Source organism: Ovis canadensis, chromosome 3 (assembly GCF_042477335.2).
Source record: "Ovis canadensis isolate MfBH-ARS-UI-01 breed Bighorn chromosome 3, ARS-UI_OviCan_v2, whole genome shotgun sequence".
Taxonomy (NCBI): domain Eukaryota; kingdom Metazoa; phylum Chordata; class Mammalia; order Artiodactyla; family Bovidae; genus Ovis; species Ovis canadensis.
The window spans coordinates 1,017,838-1,038,961 of NC_091247.1; the positions used below are offsets into that span (position 1 = coordinate 1,017,838).

Below are 21,124 nucleotides of genomic sequence, written 5' to 3' on the forward strand. Positions count from 1 at the left end.
ACCCTAAGATGGCTCTGCTCACGCTCAGACCCACCAGCTCCGTGTCGGAGAGGCTGGGGTTGGCCCTCGGGGATCTCCCAGGACCCCTCCACAGCAGACATTTCCCACCCCACCACGACCACCCTCCTCCATGGGGCTCCCTCCTGTCCAGGACCCAGCAGTCTACAGCCCGGCTGGGACCTGTGACCCTGGTTCTGCCAGCTGTCCACCACCCCTCCTAGCTTCCACAGACCCCAGGCCCATCCCTGGCAGCCCCACCCTCTCCTGCTGGGCCCCTCCCCTCCCCTGACCACCTGCAGAGGCCCTGTACCGGGCTCAGTCTAATTGGGGCTAGGTTCTGCAACTGAAAGAGGTGGCCGCCAGTGCTCTGGAGAAGCTAGTGGCCTCGTCCACTCCGGGTCCAGCCACTCGCCCCCCAGAGACCACAGCCCACCCTCTCCTCCCACACACCTGGCCGTTGCAGTCCTCACTGGGGATGCCCAATGGATCTTTCAGCTCCCCTCTCCGGCGGACCGAGAGTATTCAGTGATGACAGTGACCTGGAAAGAAGAGCTGGTGGTGGGAACGCTGTCTTGCTGAACTCGCTGTACACGGTCATGTAAAAAGTGAAAAGTAAGTACACTCAATAAACAGCACAGAAAAGGGGGAAGTGATGGATCAAAACTTCCTTTATATTAACGTGTTTTCTCAAAAAAGAGGGGAGTGCATATTCCAACACGTCCGTTTTTCACAGTAATAAATAACATCATAGACCAGCTTCTGTCTGCGAGTCTTAGTATCTGCAAATTTGACGTTTTTGTCAAGCAACCTTTCTTGTCTTGTTGGATTGTTGACTGTCACATTCAATAGACAATCCAGCCACATCTGTCCATCTATTCCACTCAGAGGTGACCAACAAATGGCCTTTACGCACCTTAACAGACTTATGGTAATTTTCTTTCACTTCTCTAGTATTTTTGCCTGGAGAATCCCATGGACAGAGGAGCCTGCCAGGCTACAGTCCATGGGGTCACAAGAGTCGGACATGACTTAGCAACTAAGCCACCACCGCCGCTGCCAGCCAGAGCTGGAGCGGGGACTGAGCTGGAGGAGAAGCCTTTGTGCCCGTCATGGATGCCAATTACCCCGAAGAGGAAGAGGCCTCCACCTATGCCTTGGTCAGGAAGGTGCCTCTCCTCACCATCAGGCAGGAGGAACTGCCCTAGGCACCCTCAACCACCCCCACAGCCCAGCCAGTAAAAAAGGGCCCAGCCAACGGAAAGCCTCCATTGGAACCCCTGCCAACCCCCTCCTTTCCCCATAAAAGCAAGTTCCCCTCCTTGTTGTTCCCTGCATTTGCCTATGGTCGGTCACACTTCTAACCCCCTGAACTGCAACTCCTCGGCTTTCCCACGTAGACTCTCTTCTGCTGATAACATAATTACTAACGTGGACAGCGACAACCTGTTTGACACTTGGCTGAGTAACGTCAGTGCCTCTGAGCCAGTGAAGGAATTCACAGATTCCACCCCTCGTGTGGGAGCTTTATGTACATACGCCCCCCGTGTGCACCTTCACGGGTGGAAGCTTGGGGAAAGGCTGCTGTGCTCGAGCAGGCTCCTGCCTGGATGGTCGGAGAAGACAGGACAGTGTGCTGGCTGCATTCGCCGTCCTGTTCTCCCCGCGTGACTGAAGAGAAGCCACGTGGATCAGTCCCACGGAACCTCTGTAACAGCCTTACGTGAGAATTTTGCCGGAGGCGTTGAGTTTCCGGCTTTGCCTCTGTAGGAAGACCCTTCCACCCATGGGTGGGAGTGAGCGCCAGTGAACCTGGGATCACTACGTGCTGAGCAAGCAGGTGTCTGCTATAGCAAACTCCTCTGCCTCCAGTGGTTAAAAGCCTCTGGGGAAGTAGAGACCCAGGGACAGAAAGTTGAACAGCAAGCTCGTTGGCGACAGCACCGTCACCTGATAACCAGCTGTCTTGTTTGTTTGTTCGGCTGGATACCTGCAGTTCTGGGCCCCTGATTTGGAACCGTCTTGCAAATTGGGTTTATTGTATACTTCTTTAAAAAAATAATTTCTCTCTGGGTGGTGGTGCTGGGTCTCTGTTACTGAGCGCGGGGTTTCTCTAGCTGCCGTGAGCAGGGCTGCTCTTGGTTGGGGTGCCCGGGCTTCTCACTGCGGTGGCTTGTCTGGCTGCTAAGCACAGGCCCGAGGGCTCAGGAGCTGCTCTGTGGCACGTGGAATCTTCCTAGACCGGGGACTGAACCCGTGTCCTCTGTACTGGGAGGCAGACTTATCCACTGTGTCACCACGGATGCCCCTAGTATGTGGTTTTTAATTCTGCTCAATATACTTAAGTTCTGCACCTATTGTTTGCTGAAACTTTATTTAAAAAATGACACTTCTAAGAAGACGGTGGCTTCCCTGATAGCTCAGTTGGTAAAGAATCCGCCTGCAATGCGGGAGACCTGGGTTCAACCCCTGGGTTGGGAAGATCCCCTGGAGAAGGGATAGGAAACCCACTCCAGCATTCTTGGGCTTCCCATGTGTCTCAGCTGGTAAAGAATCTGCCTGCAATGCGGGAGACCCGGGTTTGATCCCTGGGTTGGGAAGATCCCGTGGAGAAGGGATAGGCCACCCACTCCAGTATTCTGGCCTGGAGAATCCCATGGACAGTCCATGGGGTCGCCAAGAGTCAGACACAACCGAGTGACTTTCACTTTCAAGAAGCTGCCAGCTCAGCACTTGGAGATAATTCCTAGTGCTCATGGCCTTGACTAAGCATGGGCTTGTGAAAGGAACGCTGAGAGCTCTCCCTACTACGCCTTCCTTACTCGGACGCCGTCTGTCTCATTTTATTACTTTCCCTCCAAGACAGGAAGTGATGTGGGGCTTCCTAGGTGACTCAGCTGGTAAAGAGCCCGCCTGTAATGCAGGAGACCCGGGTTCAACCCCTGGGTCGGGAAATTCCCCTGGAGAAGGAATGGCCACCCACTCCAGTATTCTTGCCTGGAAAGTCCCATGGACAGAGGAGCCTGGCAGGGGACAGTCCATGGGGTCGTGAAAGTCAGACACGGCTGAGCGACTAAACCACCTCCAGTATGGGGGGACGTACCGTCCAGGGAAGGCCCTTTGCACTGAAGGAGAAAACACCACTGTACAGAGAGCCTCTTCTTTTTATTGTTGAATATCCCTTTATTTGGCTACACCGGGTGTTAGCTGCAGCATGAGAACACCTCGCTGTGGCACGTGGGATCCAGCTGCCCGACCGGGGTTTGAACCCGAGCTCCCTGCCTTAGAAGAACGGAGTCTTGGCCACTGGGCCGCCAGGGAGGTCCTCTCATCTTTTTTCAATTTCTCCGGCTGTACTGGGTCTTCGTTGAGGCATGTGGGATCTACTTCCCTCATCAGGGACCCAACCTGGGCACTTTGTACTGGTAACTCGGAGTCTTAGGCACAGGATGGTCGGGGAAGTCCCGAGATCCCAACTCCCGATCACCGATACTTTGACAAAAGATCTTCGTGAGGGGGGAAACGTGGAATTAATCACAGCAACCACACCTGAAGGTGGATTCGGGCTGGGGAAGTGCTCACCCCCACCAGGCTCATCAGTTACTCTAAACAGGAAGAGGTCTCTGTCTACATGTCCCACTGGGGAGGCGCCTCTGCTCCCCATGGGGCGGGAGGAAGGAGACTTCCCTCCGCCCCCCACCCCACGCACAGCCCAGTCTGTCAGAGATTGCAGCAGTCCCGCCAATGGGAAGCCTGCACTGGACCCCTGGCATCCCCCGACTGCCCCTTTTCCCCATGAAAGTGGGTTCCTCCCATGCTCTCCGTCTGCCTGTGGCCTGCCACAGTGGAGTCTACACGCGCATTAGAATTCCTCTGTTGTGGCGCATAAACCTACAGGAATGCTTCAAACAGAGCTCGTCTATGCAAAGCCAGGAGTGCTGCCCAAACCAAGGTCAACATTAACTTTAACCCAACAGGTTAAAGAAACGTCTGAACTGTTCTTTCCAGAAAACAATTCTGCAAAGTCATGATGTGGCATTCAATGAGAATACAGCCGAAAATGCAAGCAAAAGCATTAAAGATGCATTCAGTAACTCATACAAAGGTTATTTTTCTGAATTTTGTGATGCCGGTGGCATTTGTCAATTTTTGACTTATTTTCTCATGATCCAAGATTACCATAAAATAAATGTATTCGTTATCGTAAAATAGCATTCATTACATTACGTATACATTCATATTACACTGTAAAATCATGTATACATTATCCAAAATATACGTTACACAAAAACGTATTGTGTAACTAATTTTGTTTTTATAATTTTACATACTTCCTTGCATCCTCCCACAAAATATATTTGCTTCAGGCCCCACCTAACCTGCATCCACCCTGGCCCCCACCATCTTTGTATCGCTTGATAATAACTCCAGAGAAACAGAACTTCAGTTGGCGTGCAAGGTGACCAAAAAAGGCAGGAAAGAGAAACCAACGTCAACGACAGAGATCGACGAGGCCACCTTTCCCCTGCGTCAAGCTCGCGCGCGCACCCTGCCCGCGAGGGGCCAGGCCGCGTCCCCGCCAACCGGGCGCGAGAGGCCAGGAGCTGGCTCCCGTCCCCTTGCTTCCCGCCCCCTCCGCCCCCGCCCCGCTTCTCGCACAGAAGCCCCTCTCGCCTTTCCCCTTCCCCGCCCAGTGCCCCTCCTCTCGGCCCGGCCCCCACCGGGTGCAGGGCCACCCTGCACCGCCTCCCCGCGCTGGGGTCCCCGGCGCCCCGGCCCGCCTCCTGCCGCCCCGCGCCCGCGGCCCCTGCACCCCTCCGCGCCGCCAGCGGCTCCCCCGGCCCCTGCAGCGCCCCCCAGCGGCCACGCGTCCGGGCCGCGCCGTCTCCCGCCCCACGTCGCGCACAGCGGGGGCTTGCTTAGACGAGCCGGGCGCGGATTGGCTCCGAGCCGAGGGAAGTTCCCGCCCCCCGAGTCGCCGGCCAATGGGAGGAGGGGCGGGCCCGCGACGGGCGCCGGAAGCGGCCCAGCGACGAGGGGACGTCGCGTCGCCGGGTCTCGAGCAGCTGCTGCGGAGCCGCCGGACGGACCGCCTTCCTTGCCCGCCCCGCCATGGCTGAGAGCGACTGGGACACGGTGACGGTGCTGCGCAAAAAGGGCCCCACGGCCGCCCAGGCCAAGTCCAAGCAGGTGCGGGCGCGGCGCGGGCCTCGGGACCCAAGGGCGGCCGGGGGCGGGCAGTGGGCCCGGCCCGGCCCGGGCACCGGGGGGCACGGAGAGGGGCCCGGGGGCGTCTTGGCGGTTTCGGGCAGTGACACAGGCCCGCGGGACAGGGACTGCGGGGCCCGGGCGGAGGAGTGGAGCGGGCCGAGGCTGTCAGCGAGGACGGTCAGTGGCGGGCCCTGGGAAGCGAACGGACGCGGGCAGGGTTGGCGGGCACCACCGCCCCGGCGTGTTCTTCCCCCGTCCGCCGGCTGCCCGGTGCCCGGCCAGTCCGAGGCCGCCCGCGGAGCCCACTGAAGCACACTGCCGGCTGAAGGGAGTCCCTGGCCCCGGGCTGAGTGGCCTAGGACTCAGCATGCTGGTGGCCCTGGGGTCCCCATCTTGCCAGAGTAGCCGGCATGCCCTGAGGGGCACTTGGGGCAGACGGTTCTCCGGGAATCCATCGGGTTCCCCTGTGAGTCGCTGTAAGGGAAGGGGGGAAGGGCAGGTCAGTCTCCAGCCCCGCTGGGTTCTACTCTGAGCAGCCTTGGGCTGGCCTTAGACACGGTGCCAGGTCTGGGCCACGGCTGGCTTTGGCCCTGCTGACTAGTCTTCATTGACCTGCCCAGGACCTTTCAGTTGGTCAAAACCAAGTTCACTCTTTTTTTTTTTTTCTTCCAAAGGAACCTTAATAGCGACAAGCTAGGAATCATGTGAACAGCTCTAGAGAACATTTGTGAACATGTCACACTTAGAATGCCCCACAGCCCGGGGCAGAGACTTTAAGAAATATGTTACATTCGTGTTCTGCCCTGTGGATCAAGGGGTAGCGCTGTCTTTGCCAGCGTTTGGGGCGAGGGCTCCAGACTTTGTGCGATGTGCTGTACTTTATTAGGAACCAGTTTGGCTGAGGAAGGCCAAACCAGGCCCTCATTTGACCTTCCTTCTGGCTTTTGCAGGAGAGTCTCGTAGAGAGGTGTATTTCAAGTGTGGGTTTCTAAGGGGACCCACTTGCCCGTCTTTTTCGACAGTAAAGTCATGAGCTCTTTCTGTTTTCTTGACCAGAAGTTTATTGCGAGTTGCCTGGACAGTTGGACATAGAGGGATTTGTATGGCAAGCTTTGGCTTAAACCCAGCATTTGCTTGTCGGTCCTTGAAAAAACATCAGGTACTAGGCATGTAGCAGGGCGCTTCAGGGCGTGAGTTCAGAGCCTGACTGCCAGGGCTCGAAAGCATGAGGCGTTATCAGTTGGCTGACAGTAGCCTAAACTGTGGAGAAGGCAGTGGCACCCCACTCCCGTACTCTTGCCTGGAAAATCCCATGGACGGAGGAGCCTGGTAGGCTGCAGTCCATGGGGTCGCTAAGAGTCAGACATGACTGAGCGACTTCACTTTCACTTTCATGCATTGGAGAGGGAAATGGCAACCCACTCCAGTGTTCTTGCCTGGAGAATCCCAGGGATGGGAGAGCCTGGTGGGCTGCCGTCTATGGGGTCGCAGAGTCGGACACGACTGAAGCGACTTAGCAGCAGCAGCAGCAGCAGCAGCCTAAACTGGGGTTGGCCAGGTACCGGAAAACTAATTTTGACCAAAAAACACTTTCTAATTTTCTAGGCCATCTTAGCAGCTCAGAGACGAGGAGAAGATGTGGAGACTTCTAAGAAATGTAGGTACTCATATGTCCACTTGAGGGACCGGGGAGTGTCCGGGTTCCCTGGGCGTTAGGGTGGCTGCAGAGCTGGGGGGTGTGAGGGTCCTCTCGGAGCAGTGGTGGTTGGCATGAGTGGGGGGGGGTTCCTCCCACCCACTTCCTGTCTCTGGGAGGGAGGCCTGGGCTCAGTGCTCCTGGGTCTTTGGGGTGTCCCCACTTTGGGTGGCCTGGCTGAGCCTGTCTTCCAGGCTCAGGGCGCCTGTGGGGCCGGGCTCCATTCCAGACCGGCTCACCTGTGGGACTGCTGCCCACCCTGCCCTTTGCCCTTGCCTTGCACGGTCCAGGGGCCGCTGGCCAGAACAAGCAGCACTCGGTCACCAAGAACACGGCGAAGCTGGACCGGGAGACCGAGGAGCTGCACCACGACCGCGTGCCGCTGGAGGTCGGCAAGGCGATCCAGCAGGGCCGGCAGGGCCAGGGGCTGACGCAGAGGGACCTGGCCACGGTGAGCGCGCGGGCCCTCCTCCAGGCCGCGGCCAGGCAGGCGGGCTGCGGGCCCTGCTCGCCCAGTGGCTTGGGGCTTCAGTTCACTCCGGCCCTGGGAGCCCTGAGACCTCTGAGGGGCCGTACGAGTCAGCTGTGGCTTGCCGAGCTGCGTCTGCTCTGGCCCTGGGCCCGCATGCGGCCGCCCAGAGCCCAAGGCCCTCCCCTGGCTGGGTCCGTCTCCCACCACGCCTGGAGCTGACGGGCAAACACACGTTCCCCCTAGAAAATCAACGAGAAGCCGCAAGTCATTGCGGACTACGAGAGTGGCCGGGCCATTCCCAACAACCAGGTTCTGGGCAAGATCGAGAGAGCCATTGGTAAGTGTCCTGCTGACCTCTGCTGCCTGGCCAGGCGCAGGGTGGCCGCCCCTCCTGGCTGTAGTTGGTGAGGAAGGTGCAGGAAGGCCCCGAGGAATGCCAGGGCCACCCGGCATTGGCAGCAGCGTGGCTCGGAGCGGAAGCCTAGTCCTGGGAGGGGCTGTCCTCTCCCCTCGAGGAGGGGCAGGCACACGCTCTTTAGAATCAGACGTGAGAGCTAGTCCTGGGGTGAGTGAGAACCCAGGGCCAGGATGGCGCTCCCTGCTCCCTCCAGAGGAAGGGAGCGGACGGGGGGCGCTGCCCTCTGCGAGGGGGTGGGTTCGGAGGCTCAGGAACTGTCCTGTGCCTTGAAGTCCAGAGTGGGAGCTCCGGTGGTTAGTGGCGGCCCATGGCTCTTTCAGGCCTGAAGCTCCGGGGGAAGGACATTGGGAAGCCGATCGAGAAGGGGCCAAGGGCGAAATGAACATAAAGCCTCGAAATCAGTGCGTTCCGGCTGATCTCGTCCGGCTGGTCCCCTTGACCACCGGCGCCAGCACGGCTCTCTCCATGCGGCTGAGCGGAACACGGGCGGGATCCCCACCCGGGAACCCCTCTCCTCGTACCTGCTGTCTAACTAACAAACAAAACCTTGCAAAGTGTTTGCTTCTGATTTTTTCCTCCCTGCCCCCCGCCCTCAGTGGGGTGGGAACGCTGCCTCCCTCTCCCCCGGGGCCCAGCCTGCTGCGGGGATGGCTCCCGGGAGCTGGCGGGGGTGGGCGGCCACATCTGGGAGAGGAGCTGTGTGTCCAGCCTGGCTCGTAGAGAAGCTAATAAAGTCTGTGCCCTCGCTGCTGGTGGTGGGTCCTTGCCCCCGGCTCTCCGCTGCCGTGCCCGGAGTGCCCCCTCCCTCCGGCCCCCAGTGCGGCAAAGCGCTATCTTCATGAGGCGCCGCGAGGGAACCTGAGGGGCTGGGATGGTCCCTCTGCAAGCTGTTTCTCGTCACCTCTGCTGGGACGGTTAGTGGGCATCGGTCAGCCTCTGGGCATCAGACCTTGGTGCCCCCGGTGCCAACTCCCCAGTCACGTCCTTGTCTGTGGACCCCAGTGCGCTCGGGTGGCAAGGTGGCGCTGCCTGGGCTGGAGGGGGCACCTGGCTGTGCAGGGGTGGCTGTCACGCCCTCCGGGACAGCCAAGCCTGGGGTCCTCCGTAGACTTGGGTGGGTGGTATCTGAATCTCCTGTGTGTAAGATCAGAACCGGGGACTGTCCCGGGTTAGAAAGACTCTGCTCCATTTTATTACATGAGGGTGGCTTGTGGGTAGGGATTTTGACCGGGGAAGGGTGCACTTGGGGACCTTGACCCTGGGAGGGCGGGCCTGGGGGCCTTCCTTTGGGACTCTGGACAGATTAGAGCACTCCTCCGCCAGTCCAGCTCCGTGCCACCGTGGACCCTGACGAGCATCTGCTACTGTCTGTTGCCTGAACCTGTGAGGGTTTCCATCTTACGGAATCGCCCAGTGAGGTGGGGCCCTGCGGGGGGTCCCTCTGGCCTGGGCTGGGGCAGTGGCTTCTTGGGGCCCCACTGCACCTGCCTCCAGGTGCCTCGAGCCCATGGCTGTCTCCTGAGCCACTGAGGCCCACGGGAGGGGCCCCCAAGCATGTCCTCTCAGGTAGGTTGGATCGGGTCTGGGGAACTGCCCTTCCTGCTGATGGGCAGACCCTGGCCGGCAGGGCTGGCGCGCTTACTGCTGGGGTAAGGACCGCACTTGGGTCTGTGGGTACAGCCCCTGTGAGGGTGATGGATGCATGGTCTCAATGTATTGGGGGGGGGGTGTTGGTCCCTGGGCCAGGGTCCCGGTGGCGGGTGCGCTCGTGTGAGGAGCTGAGGTCTTCTCTGGGTCGTCTACTGGTCATTGGTGATTGATGCTGGCAGGGTGACGCGGTCCTAGGGGGAAGGGGAGGAGCTTAGTGACCGCTGGAGCCCCGTGCACCATCAGGCTCAGCACACGGCAACCCCCGGCTCCCGCCCTCCACCCCCACCCAGGGCTCCTACCGCCCTGAAGAGAATGTTCTCGAAGCCGGGGGCCACGGCGTCCACCTCGCCCCGGCAGGGGCAGCCCGGCTTCTGCAGCCAGCGCCGGCCTGCGACGCCCAGCAGCAGCAGCAACAGCAGGAGGAGGAGGGCGCCACTGACCGCGGCCGGCACCACTGCGGCCGCCGCCCCGCCCCCTGTGGGCCGCAGGGCAGGTGACCCGGGATCCCAGTCCCATCTCACCCCCACCCAGGCCCGAGGAGGGTGCTGGCATGGCTGTCCCCACGGCCTGGGGTTTCCAGGTCCCCTCTGAAGTCACCGGTCACGGGCTGAGGCTGGGCCCTGGTGGGCAGGGGGCTGCAGATCCAGGGGTCACGGCCCCAGGCTGGACACCCCCTTTATTGTGAAGTCAGCCACAGGCGCGTGCCTCAGCAGGAGGGGGACCACGGTCTCTGGCCTGACTGGGAGCTGGAGCACCGTGGGCAGAGGCGGGGGCACCCTGCGCCCGGGGACCCAGGACGGCCCAGCCCCAGGCTGGGGCCCTGCAGCGAGGGCAGCCGGCCTGTGGCTCTCCTGGTCCCTCAGACAAGGGCGTGACCCCCCCACCCCCGCCCCTGGGGCTGGCAGAGGCCCTGCCCTGGAGCAGAGCCGGCTCGCTGGGCAGGGCTTACCCTGGCTGGGTGTGGGCAGCTGGCACCGCTGCCCAGCCAGATACTCAACGTCGTCCAGGGCGATGGGCCCCAAGGCCGGCTGGCCACCCAGCGTGGCTTCAAACACAATCTGATGGGAGGGAGAGGAGGCTGTGTGGGCCGGGGAGGGGGCCAGAGCCGCCCGAAGCCTCCCGGGTCAGCGCGCCCACCTCACCTGGAACTCCGCGGCGCTGGCCACGTCCACCTGGCCCTCCAGCCACTGGTGCCGGCGCCGCCCACCCGCGCCCCACACGGCCAGCTGCCCCTGCGCGCTGCTCAGGACGACCCTCAGCTCGCCCTGGTCTGGGAGCAGGGTGTGAGGATGGCCAGGCAGAGTGGGGCGGCTCCCGTGCCCCCCGCCCCGGGCTCTGGCCCACTCACAGAAGTGCTCCGGGAAGCCCATGTGATACCAGAACCGCAGGCAAGAGGCCGCGGTGGGCGGCAGAGGCTGGCTGATGAGCCCGGCCGCTCGGCCCCCCGGGCCCAGCACGCTGGTCTCAAAGAGGGCAAAGTGGCCTGGAAACGAGAAGGGGGGTGCCTGACCCGATGGAGCTGGCGCCCCGACCTGCGGCCTCCGACCCCGCTGGGTGCCGGGTGGGTCAGGCTGGGGTGAGGCGTGTGTGGCTCGGCCCCTTCCCGCCTCGGACCCACCTGCCTCTGTGCCCAACGTGTGGTCCACGGGGGGCTGCGGGTAGCGGGAGGGGGAGGCTCCGCTGCTCCAGTCCCAGCTGTACCCGCCCAGGCCGGGCCGGGGCACGTGGTTCCAGCCACACAGACCAGCCTCGAAGTCACAGGAAGCTGCAAGGGGCTGGCTGTGAGGGTGCTGCCCCGTGCCCTCCACCCTTGGGGCACCACTGCCGCGGGGCGTGGCGGTCAGGCGCCTGAGGGTGGCAGGGAGCTGGGACCACCAGGACCCAGGCCACGGACGCCCACCTGGGAGGGGGCAGGGCCCGTCCTGGAGGAGCAGGTCGTCCAGAGCCATGTAGGAGTGCTCCACGCCAGCGGCCACCGCCTCGAACACCACCTAGGGGGCACCGGGCGGAGATCGTGCCTGCTGTGCCCTGGACAGCCCTTGGGGTAAGGAGGGCCCCCGCTCCGCTTACCCTCCAGGCCTGCCTGGCCTGCAGGTCCACGCTACCCAGGCGCCAAGTGGCCCCTCCACGGGAGCTGACGCTGAGTACTTGCTGCCTGCCGGCCTCCTCCACGTGGACCCTCAGAGTGCCTGCCGTCAAGTAGCCAGCCCCATCAGCGCGGCAGGGGCTGCCAGCTCGGGCCCTGCGGTGGGGGGGCTCCCAAGGGCCTCCTGAGGGGACCCCACGGCCCCGGCTCCCAGCAGCCCCTCACCTGGGTTGCGGAGGCTCAGGTGGTACCAGAAGCTCAGGCAGGTAGGCTGCACCAGGGGCCGCTGCTCCTCCGAGGTCAGCAAGGCTGCGTGGCCACGGAGCAGGGCCTGCGGGCTCGTGTCCACGACCATGTAGTGCCCTGGGGGGTGGCAGGGTCAGCCCGCTGGCCGCCACCCCGCTCTCCCCACCTGTCTGCCCACTGCCCCACCCCAGCAGGCACCCTGAGCTGTCTCCGTGGTATGGTCAGCATGGGGCCCCCACGAGGCGTTGGCCTGGCGTGTCCAGAGGCCCCGGCCCCCCACGGAGAAGCCACAGGCCGAGTCCTCGAAGGAGCAGCGCCTGGGGGCCCAGCAGGGCCCGGGTCGCAGGGTCACATCATCCAGCGCCATGCTGCCGTGGTACCCGTCCCGGAGGCCCTCAAACAGCAGCTGGGGGGCAGAGAGGGGTCAGTGGCTGGCCTTGCCTCGCCCACCGCGCCCGCGCCCTGGGCCTCACCTGGTACTTGGCGCCCGAGTCCGGCTGGTGGTGGAGGGTGGCCCAGGCTTCGTGCCAGCGGTTGCCATGGGTGCCAGACCTCGACCACAAGTGCGTTTCTGCCTCCCCTTCTCGCCTCATCACCAGGCGCAGGGTCCCTAGAGGGAGGGGGTTGAGAGGGGACGAGGCCTTAACCCCTGCCTCTCATCCACTCCTGGGACCCCCGAGGGAGCAAGAGGCAGGACTCGGGGCCCCTGTGAGGCTTCCCTGAGGCCCTGCCCAGCTATGGGCCTCACCGATTTGGGGCCCGAAGAGGTGGAACCAGAAGGAGAGGCACTCCTGAGGGGCTGAGGGCACCCGAGGCTGGGTGAGCAGGTGGGCAGCGGGGCCCCGGGCTGGGGGATCCGTAGGGTCCAGGAGCACGAAGTGGCCTGCGGGGGCACAAGGGGCTGGGCTGCGGGGCCCCAGGCTGCTGGGGCTCAGCCCTGCCCTCCCCTCTGCCCCTGGGAGTTGAGGTCTAGCAGCCGCCCCCCAGGCACCCCACCTTACCTTGGCCCGTGGTGTGGTCGTACCTTGGGCCACGGCTCTCCACCCGGTGCCAGTGGGCATCTGTGAGGTGGCCGGTGTGCCAGCCGCAGGCTCCCCGCTCAAAGTTGCAGGAGACTTCTGGCGGCGGGCAGAGGCGGGTCAGCACCCCCGACACCCCTCCCGAGTGCCGAGAGGCTGGGGGAGACTGGCTCCTAGAGAGGGGGCTCGTGGGGGCCCCTGGAGGGGGACCGGGTGGGGGGCCAAGCACCCAGGGGAAGCACCTGAGTCTTCCTCCGTGGCTGCGGCGGGGCTGCAGCCCATCAGGGTCATGTCGTCCACCCCTGCGCCCTGCTGCCCGGGGCCGTCCACGTCCACCAGCCCGACCAGCTCCAGCTTCACGGGGCACGAAGGAGCAGGCTGTCAGCCAGGGCTGGCCCCCGGGGGCCCCTCTCCACCCCAGGCCGCTCTCCTCACCCGGAACGGCCGGCGGCGAGCCCCGAGAAGGACCCTGTCCACCTTCCAGCCCCCAGCGGTGCTGCCTAGGGCCTGCCACACCAGCTCGCGGCGGCTGCCCTCCACCACGACCAGCTCCAGGAAGCCTGGCGAGGGGTCACTGTAGGCGGCCCATCCTGCCCCTGCCCCTCGCCCGGGGGCTCCGACTCCCCACCCCAGGACGGGGCAGAGGGTGCGAAGGGATGGTGGTACCTTGGGGGTGACTCTGAAGATAGTAAACCAGGTGGAGCTCACAGCGGGGGCCCGAGGGGCCGAGGGTGGGTGTGAGCACCCGGGCCTCCTCGGCCAGCTGCCCCCAGGCCCTCTGCACAGCCAGGAAGTGCCCTGGGGAGAGCAGGCCTCAGAGCTGGTTCCTCCCAGGGACCCCGATCCAGCGCCCTCCCTAGGGAGAGGGGGCAGCTGGAAGGCAGGCCTCAGGCCACCCCAGGCGGAGCCTCACCAGCAGCCCTGCGGGCATCTGGACCGGGCCCCCCTCTGTCCGGGGCCGGGAGGCGCACCCACTGCAGCCGCCCCACGCTGGCGTCTTCCCAGCCCCCGCCGGAGGGCGACTCGAAGTCCGTGGTGCCTGCAAGGGCAGGGGGCATGGGTGGGCCTGGGCCTCGCCAGCCACTCCCAGAGGGGAGGCCGGGGGAAGGGAGGGGAGGCCCCTGGCCCGCTCACCACACTCCTGCTCGTCCTCGCCCCCCGGGCACTGCTGCTGGAAGTCACACAGCTGCTCCGGGGGGACACACAGGTCCCCACAGAAGAAGTGTCCGGGCTCGCAGAAGCTCCGAGGCCGCAGGCTGGATGGCTGGGGCCAGGGGCCTGGGGCCCAGCACCCTGGAGGTGGACTGGCCAGCTCTGTGGGCCGGCGCGGGGGTCAGGTGGGCTGGCGGGGGCTGTGTTTCTCCCGGGGTGGGACGGGGTGGGAGGGCCCAGCAGGCTCACCTGGGATTGGCTTGCAGTGGTCAGACAGGATGAGGTCGTCCAGGCCCACGACGCCCCCTGGGCCTGTCTGCCCAGCCAAGAGGATCTGGGGACAGACGGGGTCGGGGGTGCCCCAGCACCCCGCTGTGATTCCCAGGCTGGTCTGCCCCCGAATCCTCTCGCCAGAATCCACACCTCATCCTTGGCTCTTGCTGGACACCCAGCCCTTCAGAGGGCATCTCTGCAGGGAGCCCTCCCGTCCTCTGGCCTGCCCTCCTCCTGAGACAGTGGAGGGGCCCACATGGGGCTCCCTGAGGGGCCCCGGCCCTCCCTGCACGATGCTGCCCTCGCCAGCCTCACCCGAAAGGGGTGCCTGCTCTGGATGTCAACACGGTCTCGGACCCAGGCTGCCCCCAGCTCCCCGTGGCGCCTGCGCAGCAGGATGGGGGTCTGGGGGGCCGCGGGGCTCGCCGTCTGCAGGAACACCTGGAGGCAGCCGGCCTCTGACCCGTGCAGGTAGTGATAGAAGACGAGCTGGGAGGGGCCGAGCACAGTCAGCGGAGAGCCGCAGGGCCGGGCAGGCAGAGCCGGGCAGGCAGGGCCGCACCCTGTGACTCCCACCCGCTCACCGAGCAGTTGTGGGGGGCTGAGGCTTGGAACTTGGGGCTGGAGAGGACCGCTGGGGCGCTGGGCTCGGCCACGGACGCGAGGAAGAAGCCTGGGGAGATGGCAGGCGTGGGCTGGGGTGGCTGGTGGGGCGGGGGTCCAGGGGCGGGGCGGGGGTCCCCGGGGCCTCACCCTGCGCGCTGTTCCACGTGTGGTCACCGCGTGGCCAGGCGGGGAGCCTGGGGCTGCCGGCACTGCGGTTCCGGGTCCAGCCCTCTGAGTGGTTCCACAGGCCGAGGCCCATCTCAAAATCGGTGGCTACATAGTGTCCTGGGGGGCAAGGGGGCTCCGGCTGTTGAGCGGGGCCTCCTGCCTGGCCCCCCGCCACCCAGGCCTGTGCTCACGGCCCCAGCTCCGGCGGACATCAGCTGTCTCAGCCCCCAAGGGATGGTGCCAAAGGCCAGCCCCCGGTCCCACTCACTGCAGAGGGCCGCGTCCTCGTCCGAGCGGTCCCCACAGTCGTCCTCCCCGTCACACAGCTGGGGGTGCGCCACACAAGCCTCGTTCCGGCAACGGTGGTGCCCCAGGGGGCAGTGCGCCTGGGAGGCTGGGGGCAGGGTTAACCCATCACCCGCCCCAAGTCCCTGGGCGGGGCCACTGACCAGGGCCTCCTGCTGACCCCCTCCCCGCTCCAGGGGTGGGCCCACAGCCGGGGGACCTTACTGGGCAGCCCGCAGCGCCAGAAGGCCACGTCGTCCAAGGCCACAGTGCCCCTGTGGGTGGCATTTCGTGTGGCAGAGAAGGTCACCTGGAGACAGTGAGGTCCCTAAGTCAGGGCCCAGACCCTCCCCGCCGTCCCCACCGTCCAGAGCGCCCATCTCACCCTGAAGGCGCCCCGGATGCGACCAGTGGGCACCACCAGCTCCTGCCAGTCTGGGCCCCAGGGCCCTGGGCTCCGCCACAGGGTCAGCGTCTCTGCACCGTGGGTCAGCTCCAGCCGCAGCTCGGCCACATCTGCAGTGAGGGGTCCGGGGGCAGCTCAGGCCCCAGGCCTCGCCCAGGCCCGTGGCTTTGCCCACCCCAGGACCCCTGCCCACCCTGGGGGCGCCTTCCCATCTCTGCGCCCCTTGTCTCAGGCCACCTGGCCTCGGTCGCAGGGTACGGGGTGCACACCTCCTGAGGCCGCGTGGTACCAGAGCCTGAGCTCGCAGGTGGGGGCGGCCTCGTGCAGGACAGGAGAGCGCAGGGCCGCGGTGGCCGTCTCCCTCCCGCGGTGTGCGCCGACCGCCACGTACCAGCCTAGTCAGCCGAGAGGTCAGGAGACGGGGTGGGAGGCACAGAGGGCTGGGGACAGCGTGGAGCCCCGCCCAGGCCTCACCGAGGTCGGTGCCCAGAGTGTGGTCCGAGCGCAGCTGCGGCCCCTGCGGCGAGGCCCCTGCGCGGTCTCGGAGCCAGCGGTAGCCCGCGGTGCTGATGTCCTGCCAGCCGCAGGAGTCCCGCTCGAAGTCGCAGGTGAAGGGGGCGCCCGGGCTGGGCGAGACCCCGTGGTAACCTGGGGGGGCAGGGGGTCAGGCAGGGCGGCTGCGAGGGCGGTCCCGCTGCTGCCCCCAGCCCCGGCTCACCGCACTGCGCCTCGTCGGGGCAGCCCCTGCAGTCACACACGAAGTTGCACTCGGCCTCGCGGGGGGTCCTGCAGTGGTTGGGGACCCAGGCCCAGCCGGGGGACCCTGCTGCCAGCAGAGACAGCCAGGTGGCCAGGGGTAGGGAGGCCCCGCTGTTCCTCAGCCCAGAGACCCCTAAGAGTCAGGCATCCTGGGACATTTCGGCACCGGGCCAAGAGGCTGTGCAGGGAGGGGGCCAGGAACCCACGGAGAACTGCCCCTGGGGGTCCCTGTCAGGGCCCAGGAGGGCATGTCCGGCCCTGGAGAGGCTGGCTGTCAGGATGGGGTGCCTGGGTGTGCGAGGGGCCAAGCATCACCGATGCAGGTCCCTCCCTGGGGAGGACCGGAGCCCAGCACAACTCGGGAGGGTCTGCGGCCCAGGCCCCCCAGCCTGCACCCAGCGCGGGCTGGACTCGGATCCCTACCCCAGCGAGGCTGTCCCCAGGACCCCGAGGGCTCACTCAGCATCCCCACTGCAGGCCGTCCCGGGCCCACGTCCCTCCTTCCCTGCAGACCCAGCAGCCGGGCCCCCGGAAGGTCCTGATTCAGGAGCCGGGCGTGGCGACTCACCCAGGAGCATGACCACCGCGGGCAGGAGGTGGCCGCACAGCGGCATGGTCAGGCCCGAGGCAGAGAGGCCGGGGGTGCTGTGTGCCCTGGCCAGCCTGGTGGGGACTCTGCCTGTCAGCCCGAGGCCCCGCAGGCCGACTCTGCTCTGACCGCGGGCCCGGCTCAGCCCTTTCTGTATCTGCAGTGGGCCCGGCTCAGCCCCTGTATCTGCACCGCTGGCCCCGGCTCAGCCCCTGTATCTGCACCGCGGGCCCGGCTCAGCCCTTTCTGTATCTGCAGTGGGCCTGGCTCAGCCCCTGTATCTGCACCGCTGGCCCCGGCTCAGCCCCTGTATCTGCACCGCTGGCCCCGGCTCAGCCCCTGTATCTGCACCGCTGGCCCCGCCCCGAGCTGACAGGATGATCACCTGGCTCTAAGTGCATCCAGGAGAGGCCCCAGCCCGGGGGGCTCCCACCTGCCCGGCCCCCTTTGGGGCAAAGGTCGGGCCTCAGCCGTGGTGCCCACTGCGGCCCAGCCGTCTGGTGGAGGCCCCGCTGGAGACAGCGCCGAGTGGCACAGGCCTCAGCTACTCCTCCTGGGGCCCCTGGTCCCGCAGAGTTCAACTCAGCCGGGCAGGAACTCAGCTTGTGCAAACCGTGCACCTGGCTTGAGTTCCCTGCACGGGGAGGGGGCAACCCTGGCAACCAGGGATGTCGTCCCTCCCCGTAACTCAGCCTGTGGGCTCCTCTTCACTTGCTCGCTTAAAAACGATGACTGTTTTCTTGTCAACAAGTGTCCGAGCCGTGTGGTGTGGGCTGGGCACGGCCAGGCACAGGGTCCAGAGGAGCCGAGGGGCTCTGGGCCTCATGGCACTGACCTCAGCGGAGGACCTGGTGCCAGGCGCTGCCAAGTTTATCACCGTCCGGCCTTGAGAGCTTGTCTAACCTGAGCCTGTTTCCTCATCTTTAAAAGTGTAACGATGGCGCCTCTGTGGAAAGGCTCCTGTGAGGGCCCTGGAGTCCAGAGGAGGCGGGTGCAGCGTGATGGAGGCCTCTGCTCCCCACAGCGCCAGGAGAAGGGTCCTGGGAGAGGGGCTCCACGCCTGACACCCGGTTTACTTGAAGCAGGAGTCTGAGGCAGTGGCCCTGATTCTGGAGTCGAGGGGCCACAGACCACCCGACTCGAGACCTCAGTCAGCAGCGGCCAAGGTGGGGGTTGCTGGTGCCCTCCCCCTACCGGGAGGGGCCCGCCTCCGCAGGCTGGAGGGACTTGGCCCTAGCTCCTTGCGTAACGGCTCGTCAGGCCTCTTCCCAGATGACTGTGGGGACAGCAGGTGCATGGAAAAGCAATCAGGTCATAAACGGGGGCAGCGGCCAGGGCCCCCTTATCAGACCCCAAAGGGCTGAGTGTGCCCTGCCCCTCCCTGGGCCCCTGGGGCAGGTTGCATGAGGGGCAGCCTCCAGCTCTTGGCCACCCACCCACACCAGCTGGAAGTACAGCGAGGTGCGCTGAGAACAGAGACGCCAAGCACACAGCGCTCAGGGAGCAGCAGAGCTGACGATGCTTTTAATTCTCCCAAGAGGGAGCCCCAGGCCCCGAGACCTGGCCAGGGTGGCAAAGTGCCAGGGGGTGCAGTCCGGCCCCTTGGGAGGGGCCTTCAGGGCAGAGTTCTGAGTGGGCTGCTGGACAGAGCGGGCCTCGAGTGGGCCTCAGTAGCCGTCGTCAGCCCACGTGACTTCGTAGTCCGGATACTTGGCTTTAATCTTCTCAGTGGAGACAGAGTGCTGGGCACGACCGTAACCCTGAGGGAAGGAGGTGGCTCTCACACACCAGGTCCTGGCTCCGGGGGCCCCCAGGCAGCAGGGACACCAAGATCCAGGCGGGGAGGCTGTCATCCCCCTAGCCACTCAAGCCACTCTCCCGGGAAGTGTAGCCTCCAGAGTGAGCCGACCTGGAGGGAGGGCCCTCCAGCTAGAGGTCGAGCTGGCTCTGGGTGCCCTGTGACCCTGCAGGTAGAGCGGTGAAGGGAGAGGCAGGCATCCAAGCTCCAACACAGCGCTGGCAGCCTCCAAGCGCTGGAGGACAGGGGCCTGGCCAGGCCTTCGGGGCAGGAACAGCACACAGCCCACTGCGGGCAAGCAGTGGCTCCCTCCCTCCCACTATGTTTCCTGGGTCATGCCGCGTGGAAACTGGGATGCTGCGGTCCTTGGAGGCAGGGTTATGTCGGCGAGAAGGGCCGGGTGTTCCTCAGCCAGGACTGGGGTCCCCAGCTGCGGGCTCACCATGGAGTAGCCGTACACGTGGATCTTCCTGTCCTGGCTCTGGTGGGAAATGCGCCCGCCCCCCAGGCACTCGCAGTCGTAGCCCTTCTTCTGTATCTCGCCCGATACCTTGTCGTAGATGTCGGCTGGAATGGGAGGGGAGCTCAGCACCAGCCAGGGCGGAGGGGGTCTGAGGCCCTCCCCCCGCAGCCCCCGCCCCCAGGAGAGGAGACCTTCTGGACCGGAGAAAAGGGAGGAGAGGGTGCGCCTGGGCAGAAGCCCTGGACTAGGAGTGGGGGTCGGGCCACGGCAGCCCCTCGTCTCCAGGACAGTCTGGATGCCTCCCTGCCTCGCAAGCCGGGCGGCGAGGAGACCCGGCACAGAGTCTACCTACCCCCGCCCCGCCCTCGACCCGCTCCAGCCGCGCTGGCCCCGCCCACAGCGCCCGAGGCCCCGCCCCCGGCCCGCCGCCCCGCCCTCACCGTGGTACTCGGCCCACTTGTAGCCGCGCACGATCTCTTTGGTCTCCCCGGCCGGGTCCCCGGAGGGTGGCGCCGCATAGACTCGAATCAGCACATACTTGAAGACGCCGTCGGAGTCGATGTCCACGTCGGGGATCTGGGCGAGGCCCGCCGCCGCCATGTTCCCGGAGCGCGCTCGCCCTACGGCCCGCGGCCCTGCCCCACGCGACCCCTGGCTGCGCGGACCGCGGAGGGGCAGGGCCTGGAGGCCGCTGGCCAATCCCGCGGGGGCATGCTGCCCGGGCCCAGCGCCTCAGCCAACCGTGCGGCCGACCGGCGGCACAGACGAACCAATCGCGGCCCAGCTTCTTGCAGCGCGGTGACCGCGCCAGCTCCCCTTAAAGGGGAACAAGGAGCGGGGAGTGGGTGTGGGTTCCTTTCAGCCCACGGAGAAGTCCCTGCGCGCGGGTCAGGGGCGGCTGACGGGCCCCTCTGGGGGACTGGGCGGCCCACGAGGCGCAGGGGGCGCGCGCTGGCCCTGACTCCCTCCGCAGACCATGCGCGCTGCCCTCGGCTTCCGCCCGGGTCCCCGCAGTGTATCTGAGGGCCTCCCGCCCGGGTACTCCCCATGCTGTCCCGCGGCCTCCCGGCCCCGTCCCCGCCGAGTCCCGCGGCCTCCCGGCCCCGTCCCCGCCGAGTCCCGCGGCCTCCCGTCCCCTCGTCCGCACCGAGTCCCGCGGTCTCCCGGCCCCGTCCCCGCCGAGTCCCGCGGCCTCCCGGCCCCGTCCCCGCCGAGTCCCGCGGCCTCCCGTCCCCTCGTCCGCACCGAGTCCCGCGGTCTCCCGGCCCCGTCCCCGCCGAGTCCCGCGGCCTCCCGGCCCCGTCCCCGCCGAGTCCCGCGGCCTCCCGGCCCCGTCCCCGCCGAGTCCCGCGGCCTCCCGGCCCCGTCCCCGCCGAGTCTCACGGCCTCCCGTCCCCTCGTCCGCACCGAGTCCCACGGTCTCCCGGCCCCGTCCCCGCCGAGTCTCACGGCCTCCCGTCCCCTCGTCCGCACCGAGTCCCACGGTCTCCCGGCCCCGTCCCCGCCGAGTGCCGCGGTCTCCCGGCCCCGTCCCCGCCGAGTCTCACGGCCTCCCGTCCCCTCGTCCGCACCGAGTCCCACGGTCTCCCGGCCCCGTCCCCGCCGAGTGCCGCGGTCTCCCGGCCCCGTCCCCGCCGAGTCTCACGGCCTCCCGTCCCCTCGTCCGCACCGAGTCCCGCGGTCTCCCGGCCCCGTCCCCACCGAGTCCGAGCCCGCCTCTCTCCGGCCTCCCACTCCACGTTGTTCAGTGGTTTCCCACCGCTGTTTCCGAAGGCCCGCCCCCCATGGCTCCGAAAATCTTCAACGTCGCACCCACTCTGAACAAAAAAC

General features: G+C 65.7%; 3 protein-coding genes across 5 annotated transcripts; 1 reads left to right on the forward strand and 2 right to left on the reverse strand.

The window, feature by feature from the left end:
- The first annotated feature begins 4,509 nt into the window (after positions 1–4,509).
- On the forward strand, positions 4,510–8,541 carry EDF1 (endothelial differentiation related factor 1). Its single transcript, XM_069579765.1, has 5 exons — positions 4,510–5,187; positions 6,814–6,865; positions 7,195–7,355; positions 7,620–7,713; positions 8,115–8,541. Exons 1-5 carry the CDS (start codon positions 5,110–5,112, stop codon positions 8,174–8,176), a joined length of 447 nt encoding a protein of 148 aa, XP_069435866.1. The 5' UTR covers positions 4,510–5,109; the 3' UTR covers positions 8,177–8,541.
- Positions 8,542–8,960: 419 nt separating this feature from the next.
- Positions 8,961–17,058, reverse strand: MAMDC4 (MAM domain containing 4). The gene is made up of 29 exons (XM_069579579.1): positions 17,013–17,058; positions 16,404–16,577; positions 16,160–16,333; positions 15,955–16,080; positions 15,665–15,795; positions 15,505–15,589; positions 15,263–15,388; positions 14,974–15,111; positions 14,805–14,893; positions 14,536–14,709; positions 14,197–14,281; positions 13,930–14,109; positions 13,709–13,834; positions 13,462–13,593; positions 13,231–13,355; positions 13,038–13,149; positions 12,778–12,894; positions 12,525–12,659; positions 12,250–12,386; positions 11,975–12,182; positions 11,756–11,893; positions 11,515–11,633; positions 11,345–11,435; positions 11,063–11,209; positions 10,793–10,927; positions 10,587–10,714; positions 10,394–10,502; positions 9,744–9,919; positions 8,961–9,635 (listed from the first exon to the last, which is right to left on the reverse strand). Exons 1-29 carry the CDS (start codon positions 17,056–17,058, stop codon positions 9,594–9,596), a joined length of 3,705 nt encoding a protein of 1,234 aa, XP_069435680.1. The 3' UTR covers positions 8,961–9,593.
- Positions 17,059–18,529: 1,471 nt separating this feature from the next.
- PHPT1 (phosphohistidine phosphatase 1) lies at positions 18,530–21,076 on the reverse strand. Of its 3 annotated transcripts, none has more exons than XM_069579767.1 (4): positions 20,964–21,076; positions 19,735–20,110; positions 19,274–19,398; positions 18,530–18,793 (listed from the first exon to the last, which is right to left on the reverse strand). In XM_069579767.1, exons 2-4 carry the CDS (start codon positions 19,892–19,894, stop codon positions 18,701–18,703), a joined length of 378 nt encoding a protein of 125 aa, XP_069435868.1. In that variant the 5' UTR covers positions 19,895–20,110; positions 20,964–21,076; the 3' UTR covers positions 18,530–18,700. The 3 variants fall into 3 exon arrangements, with proteins under 3 accessions (XP_069435868.1, XP_069435869.1, XP_069435867.1); XM_069579768.1 differs by lacking the exon at positions 20,964–21,076 and adding an exon at positions 20,540–20,569; XM_069579766.1 differs by lacking the exon at positions 20,964–21,076 and having other exon boundaries at positions 19,735–20,518.
- Positions 21,077–21,124: the final 48 nt, after the last annotated feature.